The sequence below is a fragment of the Pinus tabuliformis genome, chromosome 7 (genome assembly GCF_031772625.1).
Source record: "Pinus tabuliformis cultivar Carrire ecotype Pingquan chromosome 7, CPIR1, whole genome shotgun sequence".
Classification (NCBI taxonomy): Eukaryota; Viridiplantae; Streptophyta; class Pinopsida; order Pinales; family Pinaceae; genus Pinus; species Pinus tabuliformis.
In genome coordinates, this window is record NC_142293.1 from 1,862,886,012 (window position 1) to 1,862,908,388 (window position 22,377).

The 22,377-nt window shown below is 35.5% G+C and overlaps 1 protein-coding gene across 1 annotated transcript; it reads left to right on the top strand.

Moving 5' to 3' along the window:
• The first annotated feature begins 12,620 nt into the window (after positions 1-12,620).
• LOC149255890 (uncharacterized) lies at positions 12,621-15,423 on the top strand. The gene is made up of 4 exons (XM_089460595.1): positions 12,621-13,159; positions 13,584-13,644; positions 14,467-14,611; positions 14,742-15,423. Exons 1-4 carry the CDS (start codon positions 12,889-12,891, stop codon positions 14,994-14,996), a joined length of 732 nt encoding a protein of 243 aa, XP_089316721.1. The 5' UTR covers positions 12,621-12,888; the 3' UTR covers positions 14,997-15,423.
• The last annotated feature ends 6,954 nt before the right edge of the window (positions 15,424-22,377 follow it).

The following is a 22,377-nucleotide window of genomic DNA, read 5'->3' on the forward strand; positions in this document are numbered from 1 at the left end:
AGTAGTATGGATCTGAAGCAAAATTGCTTCAGATTCCCCGCCTTAGCTTTTGTTAGCTGACGTTTGATGTTGATATTCATGGCTTCCACCCAATTGAAAATCGTCGGTGTTGTACAATCGATAGCATATATAAATTTAGACTTGTTAGTCTTGCACACTGCTTGGGACCCTACCACTCTGTTGATAGTCAACAGTAGCACTCTCAGTCTTAGATCTTACACAGTAGTAATCTCAATCTTGTCACTCTTGGATTTGAGGGCTTCGGGGCAATGTTCAACAAGTAGCATGGATATGCTTGCCCCAATCGGTCATGACCCGTATAGGTTGACTGGTTCCCTCCTCCGGGACAATCCTGTGATGAAATATATGTCTGAAGTTTCTAACTCTAGCTTCTGGTCACCAATGATGAATATTTCCCGATTTATGTCCTAGAGACTAATCAGGTATCGAAGTAGCTCAGGTTGAGCCCGCATCCCTGGTGTGAGAAAGAACTTGAGGAGCCCACAGTTCCTCAAAGTGTTCAAGCAATTTGGATCATTCAATGCTTGAGTGTCCACATCTTCATGCTCACGTTCTTTCCAGTCTGCCATTTTCAACGATTCCTTCATGCAAAAACCATGTATTCAAGTCAATAATCATTTTTGGCAAGTAAAATTTGGATTCGAACAATGGTTTTGAGAGGAAAATGGTTTTTCCTTGTTCATGGCGTCGGTGCACCTGTTTTAAAAACAGTTGCGCCGACGACGCGATTGGGCGTTTTAATTACCCTCGAACAGCGCGATTTCGTGCCCGGAACTCGTGCCGACCAAGGGCAATTTTTTTTTTCCAAAACCTCCCTCTAAAATCCAAGAAATGGATGAAAACATTAATAAACAGTATGGAAATGGAGCTTAGGGCCTTGGCTCTTACCTACAACTGGCGGCTTGTTGAATGACCTCTCGGATCTCCCGCAATCTACTCTGAAAAAATTAGGGCAAAAGTGGGTAAAAAAATTTTCACAGCAAGGTAAAATGGTAAATGGTAAAAAATATTTACTTTTCCCTCCTTTTATTCAATTTTTCATGAAATATTAGGGTTTTTAAAGTATTTTGACCTATTTTGCCTCAAGAACTGGATAATGCACTTTACCCTTTTTGGTCAGCAACAGGTGATGGATGTTGATGCTGAGTCATGTTTTAGCTCTTTTCTCAACTTGTAAAACTCAAATGAAAAGATTTCCGAGTATTTTTGACTTGTAAAAGAGAATAAAATGGGGGGTTCACTTTCAAGCTCTTTTCCGACCCTTTAAACACGAAAAGATAGCCGAGCCCTTGTCATTTCGAACTCGTTAATGGATACGAAACGTCGTGCACCCAGTCTACGTTTACCCCTTTTTCGGGCTAGGATACACTATTTATGAAAAAGGTACTCCTTAACTGAAATGGTCAAGCGGTTCTCTCAAGTATCATTTTTTACCTTTTTCGGGATCAAGAGACACAAATGTACGAAAAGGGACCATGTGGAGTTTTATTTTCCGTGTCTTTTTCAAACTCTCTAAACGTGAAAAAATATACTGAGTTGCACCTTTGTCGGACTCGTTAAGATATGAAATGACATCGGATTCGTCACCATGACGAACATGAGCTTCTCCTTCCTAGGGCTCGTTAAACTTACTAGGTCGGATTTGTCTGAAGGATGAACTTACAGTGCAAGCATATGTTATCCCCTTCAAGCTTGCGATTAAAAAATAATTGGGGTACCTGCTAGGAATGGTGGGGGGAAATTTGGAAATCTAATCAGTTGTGTCGGCAGCTCACTCTTGAACATGACACTTTCTGCTTCGTGTCGGGATGGGATATCCTCCTTTTTTATGGTTGACCTTCCTGGGTTGGGTTGTTCATTTTTGCCTTCCATTTTATCTTTGCCATGTCACCATGACCACCGATCCTATGGATACAAAAGCTGCCAAACTTCCAGTCGTGTCGTCGATATGTTCAAGAGTTGTCTTTCTGCAGTTACACTTACCCCTAATTCTCTGTATCATCCAAAATAATTTTGCATCCCTTTTTCTCGTGTCAATGATGTGGGATACATTACGGCCCTCCTTCGACATGGTCGCTTCCTGTCGACTTCAACCCATTAGCCGGTAAGTTGACTGAGAGACTCCCTTCCAGTGCCTTAGAGCTTGCATGCCCTAATGGCAAGTTCTTCACACTCGACGACAAGTTCACATCATTGGTTTTCGATCAGGTGATGTCACAGGTGTTCTACTTCAGTTCCTCTATTCACATTCTGTGAATTGTGTTGATAGTACCTTGAGGACCATTGTCATTATTGGTTGTTTCTCTCGCACTTGTTAACAATTTACATCATCGGCTGATAATCAAGCGATTTTCTAGCATGTTCGACGTCAACACATCCATTCACATGTTAGAATTTGTACTTTGATCGGGTCGCGTTGGAGCGCAAGACCTTGGGCTCAGATTACAAAAGTCCAAGTTGCAAGGCAGTGTGACATGATCATGTTGATATACATGTCTCTCTCAGATGGATGGCTGCGACCATACCATGAGTTATCATATGTGATCCTTCTCATTATTAGATGGCTGCGAACATACCTTAGTTTCGATATGATCCTCTTTATCGGATGGCTGCGTCCATGCCATGATTCATGTATCATTTGACAGAGTTTTCAGTCATGTATATGTATCTATACTTTCTTGTAGGTTTTCCGACGACAAACTCCGATTCCCTGCACTGATTCATAAAGCATTTCATCCCTCACTCTAGTTTGGCCTTCACGCTTTAGGGGGAATTTGTTACACAACATTTTGTCACTGTCCCTGTACTCCCCATTCCATGATCCTATAGGACCCATACAGTGAACCCTACATGCTTTCCCTCCATGAAGAAACTCCCATTGTGTCTGTCTCCATGAGCAGAACAATTCCCTTTTGCACCATTTCCCAAAAATCTTCTATTTTTCCTAGTTTACAAGACTGGCGCTAATGACCCTTGTCCTCCTCGCGTCGATATGCAGGGAATAACACTGTCCCTGTGCTGACTGGAGCGACTAAGCTTTGTTTCAGTCATGTTGATCCCCTTTTGGAAAGTTTTTTAAATAAGGAACCGAAGCTTCCAGCTCTAGAAGCTTTGTAACGAAAGTCTAATAAATGGTTGCTTCGGATGGAGTCGAGGATGTCAGTTTGGGCTCCTTTCCCCTATAAGGATGGAGCTAGCTCAAGAGATAAGACCTTCTCCCATGAGAAGAGGAACCATCTCCCATCCATTCATGTTATACAAATCTCCATTTTTCCCGAGCACAAGCTAGTGTTAATGTTAGGGTACTAGTGCTAATTAAGTTTGGAGTAAACAATAAGCTATTCATAGTTGTAGCTCTCTAGTTGTATGTGAGGGAGAAGTGTGAATTTGGTTTAGTGTGAAGCCTAAAGGAAAGATCCTTAAAATTATAATTGTTGAGGCCATCATGGAATGTTAACGGAAGTGTGTGGGAACCTGGTTTTGTTGGAGGAGAACAACAATGCCAAGACAATGGTTGTAATCTCTTCTTGATCTAATATATATGCAATTATCGATTGATTTCCTACATAATGTGTCATCTCACATGTTTATGTCTTAATGCTTCTGGACTTGTTAAGTAGGTTGAATTACAATTTGTTTATTATCACGGTTGTTGTTTCCTTGTTTCAGGCGTTCGAAGAAGGAAACGGGAGATAGCTGAAGCGAGCAAGCAAGGTCATCACCAAATGGGATAAGCATACTCAGAGGTAGGCCCTCTTAATTGGTTCTAACCTAAGGAAATCTTCCATAGAATGTCTTGTTAGTGGCTAGACCCGCTATCAGGCTAGAGGAATTGTTTGTGTCCGCACTTATAATTTTACTTCACCACAGGTTGTCTTGATGGGAACCGGTACTAGAGGAATATAAAATCCTGAATGGAGAATGCTCCAACTCTTCTTCATGATCAAAGGGTATAATTTATAGATTTGCTTGGTAATTCCCCTCTTAAGTGGGGATGTTAGAAGAAATACCATCATGGGTTGAAGATGAAGTTGTCATTTATGGGTTAGCTTATTCCTGAGATAGAACAACATACCTCTTTCTCATAGGAATGAGATCCTTGTTGTGGCTTCTTTGATTTGAGTTATTTTGATTGGGTGACATGTTTTTTATGGTGATCCTATTTGTCACAGTTCTTTTGGTCCATGAGGGCTTGTAGGAGTGGCTCCAACGGGTCCCTACTTTAACTATGAGGATGATGCAATTTGCCTATTACTACTGTTTTTCTTCTTGGTTGTTTGTCATTTTTCTTCATTCTTTTCTTCATATGGTTTCACAAAATCCTTCTTAGAGCAACTTCTTGCTAAGTGCCAATATTCATGGCAGTGGTGGCATTTAAGTATGAGTTATTCATAGTCCGCATGTTGAAGATATTCCTAGTTTTCAAAGATTATTTGGATAACCCAAGGAAAACCTTTTTCCAAAACCACCTCTACGCAAATTTGAGCACAAGTAAACATTTGGTTTCTCAGAGCTCCACTATCTATGTATTTTTCTAGAGCATTTCATATGGATCTCATAATGGTTCCATTCCATTATTGTGAAGGAAGCTGAGGAAGCATGGCCCAGACTAAAACTACTAAAGGTATATCACTTTCCAGTTTGAAATAAGGCATCCATTGATTAAGGTAAATTCCTTTGGTCCCACAATAGTAAGATCTACTTTAGAATATGAGATCCCAAACCTCTTTGGATTTAAAGAGGAAGGCGTAATACCCACAACTACAAAAAGAAACGAGTTATTTTACCGCCCTTATCATAAGTGATGACCATAACATTGCAAATTTATTGATTAATCCTTTGCTCATTAGATTCAAAGCCATGTGGCGAGTCATAGGAGGAAGTGGGATTTTGTGAATCTCTTGTGGCATTTTAACAAATCAGGTGGTCACTGATTTTCTAAACTTGTCAAGAAGAATGACTAATAGTCAAGAAGCTCCAATATCAAAAAGAGAAAAAAAAAAACTATTTCCCTTCAATAACCTCTACCATAATTGAAACCAAATCCACAAAATAAAAACTAATATTTTAACCCAACTTTCCAAAACTTTAAATAATATAAAATAAATTAAAACTCTCTGAATATAATTTTTATTAATTAAATAAATTTATAAATTTTACCCAAAAAAAATTCTACCGAATTTAAAAATAATAACCATACTTAAACTTATATTTTCATAAATAATAGCCATACTTAAACTTATATTTTCATTTCCTTCTTAGCTTTCTAAAACTTTAAATAATATAAAATAAACTCACTTAATCATTTTTTTATTAATTAAATAAATTTATAACTTTTCACCTTAAAAAAATCTACCAAATTTAAAAATAATAACAATACTTAAACTTAACTTAATAACTTTTTTATTAATTAAATAAACTTATAACTTTTCACCTAAAAAAAATTCTTAACAAATTTTAAAATAATAACAATACTTAAACTTATATTTTCATTTCCTTCTTAGTAAAACCATCTTACAATCCATAGAATAAAATATCCTCACACCTACCTATTTATTTTTTGCGTGCACTTATAGTTGCCCTAGTGTATCTCACTAGAGTTGGAAAGTCAAATCATAAGATAGTGAAGTAGATTTATTATGGTCTCCTCTTGAACCGACATCTCCCCTAGTGTCTCACCTAGCTGATTGACCTAATCATTTCCCACTAAAGTTGGTAAGTCAATCATAAAATAGGGAAGTAGATTTTTGTTGTTAACCATTAATGAATAAACAACCAAACATTTGACAAATTGTCCTTTAATTAAAAAAATGAAAATACGACACATACACATCAATTTAAGTAGCTGGTTGTTGGTAATAAAGTTTTCCTTCTCAAAATGTTAGGAAAACTTCAATTGAATGTTGGTCGTCAACTTTAATTAAAAAACTAAAAAAAATGAAAATACTAAACGTACATATCAATTTAAGTAGCCGGTTGTTGGTAGTTAACCATTCATAAATGAAAAATCTTAAAATGTAAATCTAATAGTTTATCTCATCAAATGAGAAATACTAGGAAAACTTTATCTACATGTGAAAATATTACCTACACATCAATTTGAGTAGCTGGTTGTCGGTAGTTAACCATTTATAAATGAAAAATCTTAAAATTAAATTTTAATAGTTTATTTCATCATTTAAGTAGCTGGTTGTCGGTAGTTAACCATTTATAAATGAAAAAGCTTAAAATGTAAATTTTAATAGTTTATTAGTTAACCATTTATAAATGAAAAATTTTAAAATGTAAATTTTAATAGTTTATTTCATCAAATGATAAATACTGGGACAATTTCAACTAGAAATGTTAGTTTTCTGTTGTTAATTAATAAAAAAACTGAAAATTCTAAATAGTTTAATTTTTAGGTTGTGGTTAAGCTGGACATCAAATTGTGGAAAAAATTGAGGTTAAATCTTGATTTGTATTATTTAAAATGGTTTTTTAACTGCATATTTTGATTCAGCACCCTGAAAAACCCCTACGACGCTTTGATTGTGCAGAAATTAGCCATCAAACTTGCGATTTCAATAGATTGCTACCGGATTTTAGAGAAATTTGATCGGAAAAACCCACCTGAAAAGCTTCCAAAAAGTCTCACTAAAGACAACTCCTTTTCACTACTGACTACTGAGTTATTATAGGTTATATATATATATATATAAGTCTTCTAACGAGGCGGAGGAATTGCCCAGACAGCCAAAAGTGGTCGGAATCCGAGCAAAAAAATTTCAAAAAATCTTGTAGAGGCAGTGTTTGAATCGTGTTTTTGATAGTGGAAATGGATTCCACACCGTCAAAAACATCTAGGACACCTAAAATTTTGAAGTTTAACAACTATAACTTGGATTTACAGAAATCCTTGCTGGATTTTCTCTAAATATGATCGGAATTTCCATAACTTTTCGGGCAACTCCTCCGCCTCATTAGACCACGTATATATATATATATGAATGAAAAGTTAACAAATTTAATATTATATTTTTTAATAACTAAAAATATTGTCGTGTTATATTTTATTTAAATTTAATCATTTTTTAATGGATTAGGAAGTTTAAGATAGAGTTTTATGGTTAAAACCCACCTGGTTGTCCTCACTGCTAGTTTGACTACTCAGTACTGAGTTATTAGAGGTTTTTGCATTGTTATATATATATGTGTGTGTGCGCGTGAGAGAGAGTTGTCCTCACTGCTAGTTTGACTACTCAGTACTGAGTTATTAGAGGTTTTTGCATTGTTATATATATATGTGTGTGCGCGCGTGAGAGAGAGAGAAAAATTAACAAATTTAATTTTATATTTTTTTAATAACTAAAAATTTGTTGTGTTATATTTTGTTTTAATTTAATCATTCTTTTAATGGATTAGGAAGTTTAAGATAGAGTTTTATGGTTAAAACCCACCTACAAATGGTTGTCCTCACTGCGAGTTTGACTTGAGTTATAATAGTTTTGCATTGTTATATATGTGTGTGTGTGTGAAAAGTTAACAAATTTAATTTTATATTTTTTTAATAACTATAAATTTGTTGTGTTATATTTTATTTAAATTTAATCATTTTTTTTAATGGATTAGGAAGTTTAAGATAGAGTTTTATTGTTAAAACCTCGAGAGATTTGATCCCTTCTTGATAGATCCGATCTTAAGATGGATCTAGGCTAGTTTCAGTCGGTCATACAAAATTTGTTGAACATCTAATTATTTTGATCATTTTAAATATGCTAAATATGTCTAAGATTAATTTGGTCAGTTTAATTTAAAATTTGCTTAGTTACCTCAGTTCGTTGAGATGAGAGAGACTGTCAGTGACTTGAATGATGAAATACAAATTTTGAGTGCAAAGTGTCAATGTAACAATTTTGATAGATAGAAAATGTGAATACTAAGAATATAGTACAATCTTCATTGCAATCATTCTTAACAACTTTTTTCCATTTTCTCATATCGACTATATGAAAAGAGTAGTTGGAATCATAGACCATTCAAATATTTAACTCGAGGTACTGTAGTAAACATCATACCTTGTGTCTGTTGCTCTCTAATATTAATAGTAGTTTTCTCCATAGTCAACCATTGTGACTTATGGAGTGTTAAACCCCAAATAATTTTCAATGGTAGTTATTTTCTATTACGACGATTGAATGCAAAGTAATTAACCATTATGACTTATGGAGTGTTAAACCCCAAATAATTTTCAATGGTAATTATTTTCTATTACGACGTTTGAATGCAAAGTAATTAAAAATGTTGAATGAATAAAAATGGGAATAATAAGAATGTACCCAATTATAAATAGTTTATAGTTTCAAGAAGCAAACATTTGGGGTAAGAAAACATTTTATTTAGGATTATAGTTTCAAGAAGCAAACATTTGGGGTAAGCAAACATTTTATTTAGGATGAAAATTCAAGTATTGTATTTATGGTTGAATAATTTTTATGTGCTTACATTGAGAGAGAGTGTGTATGTTTTGCGGGTGAGAAGGAGAGACAAAGGGAGATAGAGATATAGACTGGGGGGTGGGGGGGATAGAGCTATAGATGGGGGGGGGGGGAGGGAAGAAGAGAGAGGCAAAGACAGGGATGGAGGAAGAGATATAGATATAGAGAGAGAAACGTTAGAGAGAGAGAAGGGGAAGAGAGAGAGAGAGGAGGGGAAAGGGAGGGAGGGAGAGAGAGATAGATAGATATGGAGAGAGAGTGTATATGTTTAGGGGCTGAGATAGAGAGATAGAGAAGGAGAGACAATGGGATATAGAGATATAGATGGAGGAGGTAGATATGTGCTTACACTGAAATTAATGCACACTATTAATCTAATTACTTTGAAATTAATGTACATCATACATCTTGTTGCATAAAATCAGAACACAACATCTACACTAAAATCAATGCATCTAGTGCAAACAATCAAATAAGATTAGAAATCAACATATGTACTGAAATCAATGCATCTAGTGCAAGCAATCAAATAGGATTAGAAATCAATATCTACACTGAAACCAATGCATCTAATGCAAGCAATCAAATATGAGTAGAAATCAACATCTATGTTGAAATCAATGCATATAGTGTAAGATATTAAATATGATTAGAAATCGACATCTACACTGAAATCAATGCATCTAGTGCAAGCGATTAAATTGGATTAGAAATTAGTATCTACACTGAAACCAATGTATCCTGTGCAAGCAATCAAATAGGAGTAGAAATCAATATCTACACTGAAACCAATGCATCTAATGCAAGTAATCAAATATGAGTAGAAATCAACATCTACGATGAAATCAATGCATTTAGTGTAAGGTATTAAATATGATTCGAAATCAATGCATCTAGTGAAAGTGATCAAATAGGATTAGAAATCAATATCTACACTGAAACCAATGTATCCTGTGAAAGCAATCAAATAGGAGTAGAAATCAACATCGACATTGAAATTAATGCATCTAGTGTAAGGTATTAAATAGAATTATAAATTGACATCTGCATTGAAATCAATGCATATAGTCCATGTGATCAAATATGATTAGAAATCAACAACTACATTGAAATCAATACATCTATTTTAGTGAAAATCTAAAATATTCATGACTTTCTAGATCTAACTTCTATCTCTGTATTTGTCTTTGTGAGACTCTTTTCTTCTTCCCTCTCTCTCTACCTTCTATTCTGTGCCTATATACCTCCCCCTCTCCTTCTCTCTCTTCCCATCCCTCATATTTTTTTAATATTTTTTAATGTAACGTTACATTACATGATTTAATGCTCCCTCATATTTTTTTAATATTTTTTAATGTAACGTTACGTTACGTGACAACATCTGTCTCATATACTGGGTTGTAGAACGCCTCTCTCTCTTCCTTTCTCTCTCTCACTGTGTCCCTCTCCCACACTCTATTCCCCCTTCCATCTCACTCTCTTTCTTAAATATGATCCCATTGTCTTGTATTTACGAAAGTATCTAAATTAATAAAAAACATAATTTGTCGTAAAATATTAAACCTATATTTTGGATCAATCATGTTAAAGAAAATACAATAAGAAAAGAATTAAAAGAATCACGCACTATCTTTCCGCTATCATTGTTAATCACTTTGCTTTCGCACTTCACTTGGATCCTTGGTTAAGATGCATCTATCATAGTTCATTATAATATTATTTATATTATATAAATTTCACATATTTATATATAAAAGTATTCTCATTTTTTAGTTTATTAAAACCTCCATTTAATCTCTATGAATATATTGTTAGTAGTCGTGAGGATGGAGGGTTTAGATATAGCTCAAAAGTAATTATAACCTAAAGGGCAAGCAGGTTTTAGACCTAAACATTCCACAATTGATCATTGTATAACTTTAAGGCACATCATTGAAAAAGTTTGGGAGAAAAAGGAAGAAACCTTTTGTTGCTTTGTTGATTTTAGAAAAACGTTTGACACGATTCCTAAGGATAAGTTGTGGCATAGAATGGAGGAATTTGGGGTTCCTAAACATTTGAGAGCAACTGTGCATAGGCTGTATGAAGAGGTGAAAGTCAAAATTAGAACTTCAACATGAATTTTTGAAAGTTTTAGAAGCGATATTGGGGTCAAGCAAGGTTGTCCATTGTTTCCTACCCTTTTTGGTTTAAATATCGACAAGCTTGAGGAGTGGTTAAATTCGCAAGGGGGTGAAGGTATCCATTTGAGCAAGTTTGTTATAAGGCTTATTTGGTATGCAAATGACCTTATTCTAATTCCTAAATCCGCTCTTGGTTTGCAAGAGCATTTACTGTCCTTTGAGCATTTTTATGGAAGGGTGGGGATGCAAGTCAATATTAGCAAAATGAAAGTAATGGGTTTCTCTAAAAAAGAAAACATAACCAACTTAAGTTATACTTTGAAGGCAACATTTCAGAAGAAGTTGTGGATTACAAATACCTCAGAATTGACTTCAACAAAAATCTAAGCAGGGATGGTTGTAGAAAGAAAAGAACTCTGGGGGGTTGGAAAGCATTTTATGCTTTTCAAAATAGGTGTAGAAAGGCAGAGTTATGGGATTGGAAAACCACTCAGACTTTTTTTAGGTTTTTGGTGATTCTCTGTGGTTGTCCACTGTGGGCCAGCAGTACATCCGACATGCAGTGGAAACAAATTGAGTAAATTCAGAAGCGTTTGATTACAAACAAATTCAAAATTAAAAGTGCAATTGCTTATGCTATCTTATTAAGTGAAACAGGGGCTGCACCTATTGAAGCAATTGCTATGGTACGAGTCATAAGGTATTTAAAAAAAATTGAGCAAATGGAAGATGGCAGATGACCTAAGGTTGTCTTTAATGACATATTGTGCAAAAGAAAGAAGACTTGGATGCAACAAAATAACAAATGGTTTAGTAAATGGGGTATTTGCCTGAACGCGTGTCCCATAAACAGTAAAGAGATAAAAACTTTTGTTATGGATACGTTTCACAAGCGTATTTGGGATAAGGAGTTAGGGAGAAAGAAAAAGTACTATATTGAAGTGTTTAATCCCACTCATAATCATCAACAAAAAGCGTACATAGAGGCCAATATTTATTGGAGAGCCAAAATTCTTATTGCTCAGTTAAGGACTAATTCTCATCAACTCCGTTGTGGAACAGATCGCTGGGAAAGACCAAAAGAAGTGTGGGAGGAAAGAATATGTATTTTTTTGATCTTTCGGAAAGGTGGAACATAAAAGCATTTCGTTTTAGAATGCGACGCCTTCAAAGACAACATAGAAAGTTATGTAGATATTCTGGCAGCTAGCTCTTGGGACAATCTATTTAGTGAGGGATTTGTCGGGAAGCTGGGAAGTGTTTATTGTGAGGCTTCACAGGAAAAGAGCTGAATACATCAACCATTTTAAAACGTTTTAAAGCTCTTTTAGAATGTTTAAAACACTTTTAAAATGATTTAAAATATTTTAAAACACTTTTAAAACGTCTTAAAACATTTTAAAGCACTTTTAAAATGTTTTAAAGTGTTTTAAGTCTCTTTTAAAACACTTTTAGAACATTTTAAAATACTTTTAAAAATGAAAAAACAATCTGTCCCATAAAATATCTTTAACATTAGAAAGACTAAAATAACCTTTTTTCTTCTTTCTTTCTATATACCCATAAAAAAAAAAATCCTATTTAATAACATATATAATAAAACATATTCTAACACTTAATAGATACCATAGATTAAACTTTATTTTTTGAAACATTAAATTTTTATAAATTTAATAATTCAAATTTATTATTTAAACATGTTATTTTAAATAAATTTTAAAAATAATATATCTAGGCAAAGAACAACAAAAAAATCCTATTTACTAACGTACATAAAACTTATTCTTATAGTTAAAAAAAAACACATTTAGATTACACTCTATCATATAACCACCCCAAAATTAAACCAAAATAATTATAAAAAAACGAACCTTTCGATTTGAAAATAGAAAGAATGCCTTTTCAGAATCATATTTAATCAAAACACCTACTGCATTAAAATAAATAAATTTCATTTCATTTCGTTAGGAAAAAAACCAACTGCGGGGTAGGCTTTAATGTCAAAGCCTGATAAATTCATCAACCAGTCCACTGGAAGTGATCTGGCCCAGGTCCTTGTCACACGTCGAACGCAGCACGTCATCGAACGTTCACAAAACGAAAATCAGGAGTCCTTGCAAGCTCCGTCAAATATCAATACACGCCACATGGTTTGAGCCAAATTTCTGCTCCCCACTTGTCTATTCCCATCTCCAGAGTAGTATAAAGCTAAAACCATCCAAGAGTATATTGGGCTTTCTCATACTTTGGCCACATTTAAGATCTTGATGGAAGCCAGGGCGGTTGCAACGATGGCTACTCTAAATCTAACGCAAAACCCCTTTTCTCCAGTTTCTTCTTCAATTATTCGTCAGCACAGTGGAATTGCCGCCCCATATTTAGGAATTCGCGGCTCTCCTTTCTCCATTTCGAGGCCAATTTCAATAAAATGGTCCAAAAATTCTTCCAACGCTTTGAAGCCGAAGATCGTTCGATCCGTAGAGGGCGATGGCTCTGCGACCGCCGTGGCAATCGACGAAGAGATTCCTGTTGAAAAGAGTGCGGATCTTAACCTCATTTTATTCTCAGTTTTTGCTCAGATTTGGTGTCATTTAAAGATGATATTTCATGCGTTAGCTGTTTGGAATTATTTGTAGTCATTTAAAGACAATATTTCAAGCGTGAGCTGTGATGAGCTAAACTCACAATATCAAGGTCATTTTACGGAAAGATAAATGTCATGTTAGGGTTTCACACAGACTGTTATATGAGAGTTTATCACAAACTGTCATGATAATGAAAACTTGAAGATTTGGTGCTAGTTCAGTTTCAAGTGGTAATTTCTGGTATAAATAGTTTACTGGTCTTTTTATGCTTTACACAGTTTTGGGGTTGCTGCCCTTTGTAACTCTCAGGGCATTGAAATTTATGAATGAGGCCATGGTGCTTGCATTATTTTTATTTTTGATGTCATTTATGGCAGGATATCCTGCATTTCCAGCTGTGCTTGACATCAACCAAATTCGAGATATTTTACCCCATAGGTAAATTGCTAACTTCTAAAATTTTCCTGGGTTTTCTTATTCACACAGCTGTTTATGGTGAACTACATCTTTTGGTAGACTTAGTCTTTTCGTCATGCAAAATAACCTGGGTTTAAAAATTGAATAGGTTTGAACTCTTTACTCCATATCAGTATTGCTGTCTCCTTATGTTCAAAAACATTTTAAGTTTTTCTTATTCATATAGTTGCTTATGGAGAACTGAATCCTTAGGTAGATTTGGTATTTTGTCATGCAGAAAGTCTTCGGTTTAATTCACAAAACTTATTATGTTAATTTACAAAATTGAATTTGTTGAATTCCCTGTTCCACATTCATGTGAATATCTGCTTGTATTTAGAAAAATCGAGATAAAAATATAAAAGAAGAGTGCCAATGTGAGTTTAACTATCCGACACTGGCAACATTTCGAGGTAATCTGCAAGCTGACTTCAGGGTGGAAGTCTCTGGTTTGGTTGCTTTGATGACATCTCTCACACTATGGCATTAACATTTTGTTCCGTGCCAATTTGACCTTCTATCTCAGTAATATCCATTATTCTATTCTCTTGAAAGCCGGATTAAATGATTCATTTAGTCGAATATTCATAAAGCATAACGTTCCGTCATAATCCACCCTTCATCTGAGCAATCTGTATTTGTCAAATTTGGAATAGTGTACCAGCTAATCTAATGTTTTCTTGTTGCCTATAGATTTGATTTCTGTTCGTTTGATTGAGTGGGAAAGCACATTTTTGGTGTCTGTCTACTTGCTTGGCTTGGAATGGTATACAAGCTAATCTAACTCATCCATTTTGAATATAGATTCCCATTTCTGCTTGTTGATCGAGTGGTGGAGTACAAACCTGGTGTGTCAGTTGTTGCCATCAAGAATGTGACGATAAATGATAACTTTTTCCCTGGCCATTTCCCCGAGAGGCCAATCATGCCGGGAGTTCTCATGGTTGAGGTAATTCTTTTCAATATGTTTTAATTCTTTTGATAAAACTCTTTTACATTCTGCTTAACTCTTAATCATAGTAACCCTGTTAGTTGGGTTAGTTTGGATCAAGCATAGTCACATGAATTACTTGTTGCAGGCAATGGCACAAGTTGGAGGCCTTATGATGTTGCAACCTGAAGTGGGTGGTTCCCGTGAGAACTTCTTTTTCGCAGGAGTAGACAAGGTGAGGTTTAGAAAACCTGTTGTAGCAGGAGACACGTTGGTTATGCGCATGAATCTGGTGAAGTTACAAAGACGTTTTGGCATTGCAAGAATGGAAGGGAAGGCTTATGTTGGCGGGGAAGTTGTTTGTGAGGGTGAATTTATGATGGCCATTGGTAGTAACGAATAATGTATTTTGTTGCTAGAAAAAACAGTTCCATCCAATTTTTAAGGATGATGCAATGTTTCATTTACACAACACGGAGTTCTAAGATTATTCTTCATTTTCCTCATTATCCTTTTTCAAATATGGTTGAATTTGTCGTATGTAGTATTACCGAAGCAAACCTTTGGTATAGCAATGATATAGTAAATTGGAGAACTCGAATGCACTAGTCTTATCCACAAAATAGGGTCTCTATAGGTCAGAGGGAGAAGTGAGCGTGCTTATAGGGAGTGCGAGATTAAGTGGATCTGTATTGAGGTTTCTGAAACTGTGGGCTTGATGTGATTTTCCTGTGGAAAAATCAATTACAGAGAGCAGCAGTGGCATTATGTTATATAAATTGGTGATGGTACTATGAGTAAGGATGCACTTTGAATGTTGATTAGTTTTAGTCTTGATCGTGGTGCTTTTATTATTTGTATAAGATATGTGGTCGCATCGTAGATCAGAGGAAATCAGTTAACACGAGGCTTCTAGTGAAGAGCAGTCTATGCAAGGTGTGAGCTTAAGTAGGTCCATTTTCAGTTAGATGACACAGGACACTTGATTTAAATATTCTGTTCGAAAATTAAAACGGTAGTAACTCCAGATTTGCACTCCAAATTGATATATCATCATATGCATGTGTAGTATCTACCATTTTTTAATGACATACATTATATTTTCTGAATCCTCATTGAATCAACAAGAAGATATGTATGGCCAAGATGTCAAACTTAGTTATAATGTGGATTCTTTTTCAGCATGGTGCATACTGTGACTGATTTGGCATCTGCGTGCTTGAGTTGTATCTAAAAGGCTTATTTGACACACAGTTCTGAGAATTTCTGTGTAGACCATTATGTGTTTAGTTGTTATGTTTTTTTCATCCTTTTCTTTTCCAAGGAAAATCTGAGCAGATCCACCCGAAGGGATCACATCCTGCTGGCCAAACTAATCAGAGCCTAACCTCGAGGGCGTCGAGGAGAATTGAACCCGTGACCTCCCAATGGCGAGGCGCTTTAGCAACGGAACCTCAACCAATTGAGCTAACCCTCGGGGCTTCCTTTTTTCATCCTTTTATTCTGACAACTGTGTTCAATTGAAAAGGAGCGGACCTTCTAAGAAGTTTCCTATGTTAGAACTCTTTAGAATAACCAAAACGTATGAACCTCAAACATTCTCATTTGTTCCATTGAAAACTCTTACAACCCACAGGCTTTCTTTCCATTCTATAATTTATAACTGTTAATAACTATGTGCTCATAGATGTAACACCATTCCTAGCCACCACTCAATTAAACTCTTTCAGCTCTTTCTTTTCTGACATGAAGTTTCATAAGCAGTTTAAGCATTACACGTTCTAAGGTAGTCCCTGATGTTTCTGGTACAGCAAGAATCATATCCTGTACAATCAAAGTCATTTGTTCAAGGTTATGGTTGTTGTTATTACCACATTGTCACATAAGTACAAATCCAATACGTTTTTTTAATAATACTCTGAATGTAGGTAAAATCATTCTTATCTTTGGTTTTTCAGTTGAAAAGGAAGTATGGGTACTGCGTATCCAAGTATAATTAGGTCAATTATCAACTGCTTACCTTATTTCCTGTTTTTGACTCTTATTTTCACATAATAATCTGAATGTAGGTAAAATCATTCTTATCTTTGGTTTTTCAGTTGAAAAGGAAGTATGGGTACTGCATATCCAAGTATAATTAGGTCAATTATCAACTGCTTACCTTATTTCCTGTTTTTGACTCTTATTTTCCTGTGAGCAAAAACTTCGTCCAGGATCATTAAACAGCTAAAACTTTTTCTTAGCTGATTCTTTGTTTAAAGATTATTGGTATGGAATCATGGATGGAACCTTTGGTGACATCTGATTTCCTTTAGAAGTTAGATTTCTGGCATGTATTCACGTGTTTAGTGATCTCATTTAAATTGAATTGGTAGTTGCCAACCTTCTGCTTTTCTTTATCGACACTGTAAACTTGCATATAAAATGGTGTCACATAAAGTAGTTGAAACTATTTGTACGAGGCTGATATTGATTCAAAGCCCTGTTACAAAATTTAGGCAGTCCTTTTGTTAGAATGCCATATGTGCCACCTAATAGTTCCATTCACTTAATAGACAGTTATACACCGGAAGATCTTGAGCAATCTCAAAGCAGGTTGTTGAATTGTACAGTTTCTGTAAAACTGAAGAAAGTAAAATATCTAATTTTGTACAGAATGGAATGAAGAACGTCTTATGAACACATAATGGAATTATTATGTAGGCAATTAGGGGAGTGCTTTGTAGTTATTCGAGGAAAAATGGGGCATGACATGGTTGGGTGTCTGGTAACTCTTGTCTGGTTGAATTTGGGTAGTTAAAGTCATTTGAAAATGAAAATTTATGGTCTGGTTGAGCATCTCTCCTTTGATTTTGAGTGTCCAAAACTGAGCAGTTTTCCTCCACTGCATCATTATTTTGAATCAATGCAATTTGGTTTTAAATAATTAAGCTTATTTACCCTGGAAACCCCAATGTGGGGAAAATCAGCAAAGTTTGGGCTTCTAGTCAGCTTGGAAATTTCAATTACAGTAAGTGTACACTTCAAAAAATTACAGCAGCAAAAATACTCAGCAATTTCCCTGTCATGGCCTGCCTTGTGTGGCCTATTCGAACCAGAAAATACTGCTGTATGACTTAAGGAAATACGGCCTGTACGGCCCAGCTATTTCAGCCTGTACGGACCTGGTAATTTCAGCCTGTATGGACCTCAGAATTTTGGCCTGTATGGCCCAGATAAAGTTAGTCTGCTTGCTATCCAAACTTGGCCTGTTTGCTTCCCTTGAAACTTGACCTTTTCACTGTCTTCTCTTGCTGTCAGTTCAACCTCCTGTTTCTTAGCAAAATCCCAGTCACTTGTGCCAAATCGATCTTTTTCTCCAACAATCTATTTCCCTCTTTATAATTTTCTGACCTAATCTCCAAAGTGATGGAGGGATGAGATTGCATCTCCATACTTGAGATCTATGGTCATGATATAATCTTCTGTTGACCTTTTTAATTTTATAAAAAAATTGCCAATAAAGTCAAAACATTAAATGACTTTATGCCTAAGGTCCAGACTTACAAAATAATTAAAAAATTTCTGTGAGAGAACCTTTTGGTGATAATTGCGTGTCATGGCACTTGACCAATGCAGAATCCCCTTCCAAGCTATAGTTTCAACCAATGTTGTGAAAATCATGACCGGGATTAAATCGGCGCGGGGAACAAATCGGAAAAAATCGGAATTATCTGGAAAAAATCAGAAAAATCGGGAAAAAATCGTTTGGTACAAAAATATTCACTTTTTTTTCAATTTTTTTAATATCTAAACCATCTACAACATAAAATAAATACATTGACACATAAATATGATAAAAAAACTAATATATAAGATGTTTAATATCATTTCTAGCGCTAAAATCACACATAACATTGAATCATGCCTGAATAGTAAGTCCTGACTCCTGAGTCCCAACTCAGCCTCAAGATATCAACAAAAAATATGATAATGTATCTCATCATGTCATAATGTCATATACAATAAAATGAAAGCCAAACTTTATTGATTTCCTCTGCCCCTCTTGCGAGAAAATGCCACAACTTTCCCTTTCCCTCTAGATGTAGATGCTGGTGCCCGTGCTGGTGGAAATGGCAGTGGAGTCTGATGTGCTCTAGAAGCTGAAGAACTAGAAGTAGGAGCTATAGGAGGTAGACCACGTCCTCTACTGGTGGCAGTGGTAGCTTGGGCAGGCGGTGTCACCTGGAAACATTACAATCTCCCAATCCTGAAATCTTGAAAAACTGATAAGTCTGTTGGATTTTAAATGAAATATAAAATTCTACTTTCTCCATATGAAATCCAATGAGGCTGGAACCACTCTCAAACATCCTGAGTCATTTCATGGCAATGTTAAAAATTTAAGTAAAAGTCCTTTTACTTTAAGAATTTAACATTACCATGAATAACATATCCATACTAGGGCCTAGACTTGATCATTAAGCTGCCCCACTCAAAAATTATTTGTTTCTTTAAAAAAAAATTGCATGAAAAAACCCAAAAAAACGTTATAAAACTATGCTGTCGCGACCCCCGGCGATTTTTTAAGTTTTTATCGCGATTTTTTCAATAAAAATCGGCAAAAAAAAATCCGGCGATTTTTTCGTTTAATTATCGCGATTTTATTGGCAGAGGGAAAAAATCGCAATTTTTTCATTTTATCGCGATTTTCACGACACTGGTTTCAACACTCCCTCTTAGAGAGGAGGGTGTTCTGCACCAACCCCATCTTGTCTTTGAAGAATACAAAATTTCCCTTAATCAAAGCCTTGGTCAGGATGTTTGATACTGCAGCTTTTTTGTTCCCTTCTGCGCATAATCTTGAATGAGCCTCGGCTGATCATGAAACACTGGGTTCTCTGAGAGCTTGATACAGCTCTGATTGTCACAGTGAATCAAAGTTGATTCCATCTCCTAATTAAATAATTACACAAGAAGCTTCCGAAGCCAAATTGCCTCACAAGATGACAAGTGGTAGCAGGGGGATGTGCCATGTGGAATTGACATGGAAGTGACAGGGCAGTGATGTGGCACATGTGTCATCTCATCTCAGGGTGCCTTGGTGGATTGGAGTTGACTCAACCTCATTCCAGTTTAGTTTTGTGTGCATGACCTTGCATGAGGTTGCCTTCTTGAGTTATTCTTATTTAAGTGGAGAAAGTGCATGGCTCATGTCCACTTCACTCCACCATACTCAAAGTGCATGAGTAGTTGAACTTGAATGCATGGACCTCTCTCTCCACTTCACTCAAGGTGCATGGGAGAGTTTGACTTGGACTAGTTTGAGTTCATTCCACTCCTCATCACTTTTAACATGGCACATGAGTTAGGTAGATGAGAACTTCTCCACTTCCACTTACTTCACCACAGGTTATTCCAGGCGTAATGTGTGAGACTTGTGCCCTATTTTGGAGGAGGGGAATACCATAAAGAGAGGTTGAATGGCCATTATTTGGCAGAGTTTTAGTGAGAGTAGTCAACAGAGTTTTTTTTCCACCATTTCTTTCTTTCTTCCTTGTTCTCTATCGATACTTCGTGCTGGGCATTTTTTGCGATCTATCTTGTATCTTGTCTTTATAATGTAGCTAGTCTTTCGGCAAATACAAAGACAGAGTTTGACCATGTTTTTCTTTTAGCTTTTTGGCTTGTGGACACAATGCTTCATGTTCTTTTTTCTTTCATATTTTGTTGATTATTGATTAAAATTCTCATATTTATTTCTAATAAATCAACCATTTTTGTCCTTGGATTTTTGAGTGCATGCCACGGTCCCATATTATACTATGATTTCTTGTGCTAATTTGTATATTTTTAGTTGATTTTCATTGCATGATAAACTAGGGACACCACCTTGAGGTTGGAAAAGCACCAGTCCAATCGCGGAGGACTTTTGCTGGTGACAAGTTGTGCAAAATCTCCTGTGTTAACATTGGTTTCTCACCATAGGTTTTGGAGTCATTTATCCTATAGTACAGATTTTTATGATAACAAATTGGTGTCGTTCCCAGGATTGTTGGCAATCCTTGGTTATTCTAACGATATCAGTGAGTTTTTGTTCAATTGCTGTATTTTATGTTTATTCACATGGCAACTCTATCTGATGTAGGATCAAAATCATTTTGGCTAACAAGAGGAAATCTCGATGATTCGACCATACACAAGGCATTGTTCTGGGTCTCATCAAACTTGAAAATGTATTCTAGAACACAAGGGTGGATCCCCACTTAATGACATACATTGGAAATTCCACTGCAGAAAGATTATGATTGATCATAGATGTTAAATACATATAGTGGGTGCAGGACAAAGTTTTGGAGTTTCCTCATATTGAGAAGTGAGAAGATAAACTTGTTTCAGATTCATCAATACATATGATGAGATTCCCCCTGCATTTCGACCAAGAAACGTTATGGTGGATTATGCTTTTGCTTTTGATCCAAAGTTTTGTAACCTATTTTGGAGTAAAAAACCAGCAAATTTAGAGTAGGCTTTCTTGTTTGCCCAATGAGTACAGGAATTCCTTGCAGCTGCCCAAAGATTGGATGGACTTCTTTCTGTTGTAGAAGAACATGATCACGAAAACCTTGCATCTTATCAAGTTTTCAGAGATAAAGAGGATGAAAATGACTCATGCTTGGATGATCATGAACCAAGAAGCAGAGTTTCATGAAGATGAAGTTGAAGAGCCAAGATTAGTAATGGTTTCCTTGGATTCTTCCATCAATGATGATAAAATGCAACAAGAATAACAACAAATCAGCTATATAGAAATGGATCAACAAGAGACCTTGTCAGTGCCTATCCCCATAGTGGTTCAAGAACAGTCCAATCAGATAACTTTACAAAGAGTCCAATCTTTAGTTGAACCAGAAGCTGATATTTCTCACAACCTGCCATTCATCTTGCATTCAGATTTTATTTTTCAAGAAGATCCTTTGCTGGATCATTGCTTGGATATTAGGGTTAATCATGATCGAGTTGAACCAAGGATGATGGATGCATTTCAGCAGATAGATTCGAAGAGTTTTGGTTCTTATATTTTCATGTTCAATACCTTTGAAGTACCATGTTCCAAGTTTTGACTGACAAGCCTCCATCCATTTTTCTAGCAACAAGTACATCAAGACATCTTTTTGGCCTATGAGATTTCATGATTTGTTGCACTGGAGGGTTGATTATGTTGATCATTCCCGTCTAATTGATCACTTGGTTGGATGGTTACATTGGTGATTCGAGTATGTTGATTGATCATCCTAGCTTTGGTAAATCTTCAATAAACAAAGGATAAACATACAAATGGGGCGAAATTTTTTAGGTTTTTATGGGTAGTTGTTATCCTTATGTCTGTTGTTATTTTGCATCATCCTTTTCAAATTCAGTATAGCTGTTTTTTATGTTTTAGGATAGCAAGTAAGATGTTTTACTTCACATATTTCCCTTCCCTTTTAGTTGACTTCACATTGTAGTTTTTGCAGTGTCAGTGTTTTTCCTTGCTATATATCAGCATATACTCTTGTTTCCCTGCATAATAAAGCAAAATAAAAGCTTCTTACGGGGCTTGTTTGTTATTTCCTTGCATGCACACATTATTAGTTTGCTGTCCATCATTAGTTTGATGAGTCAAACTCTGATTATTATGTCACCAATTTGTTTGATACTTTCTTGTGCTTATGTTTAGGTCACCCCTGAATGAGAATGTCATATTTTCCATCATGTGATAACTGATAATTGTGTCTGATAGGTGCATAGTGTTGAAGAGACAA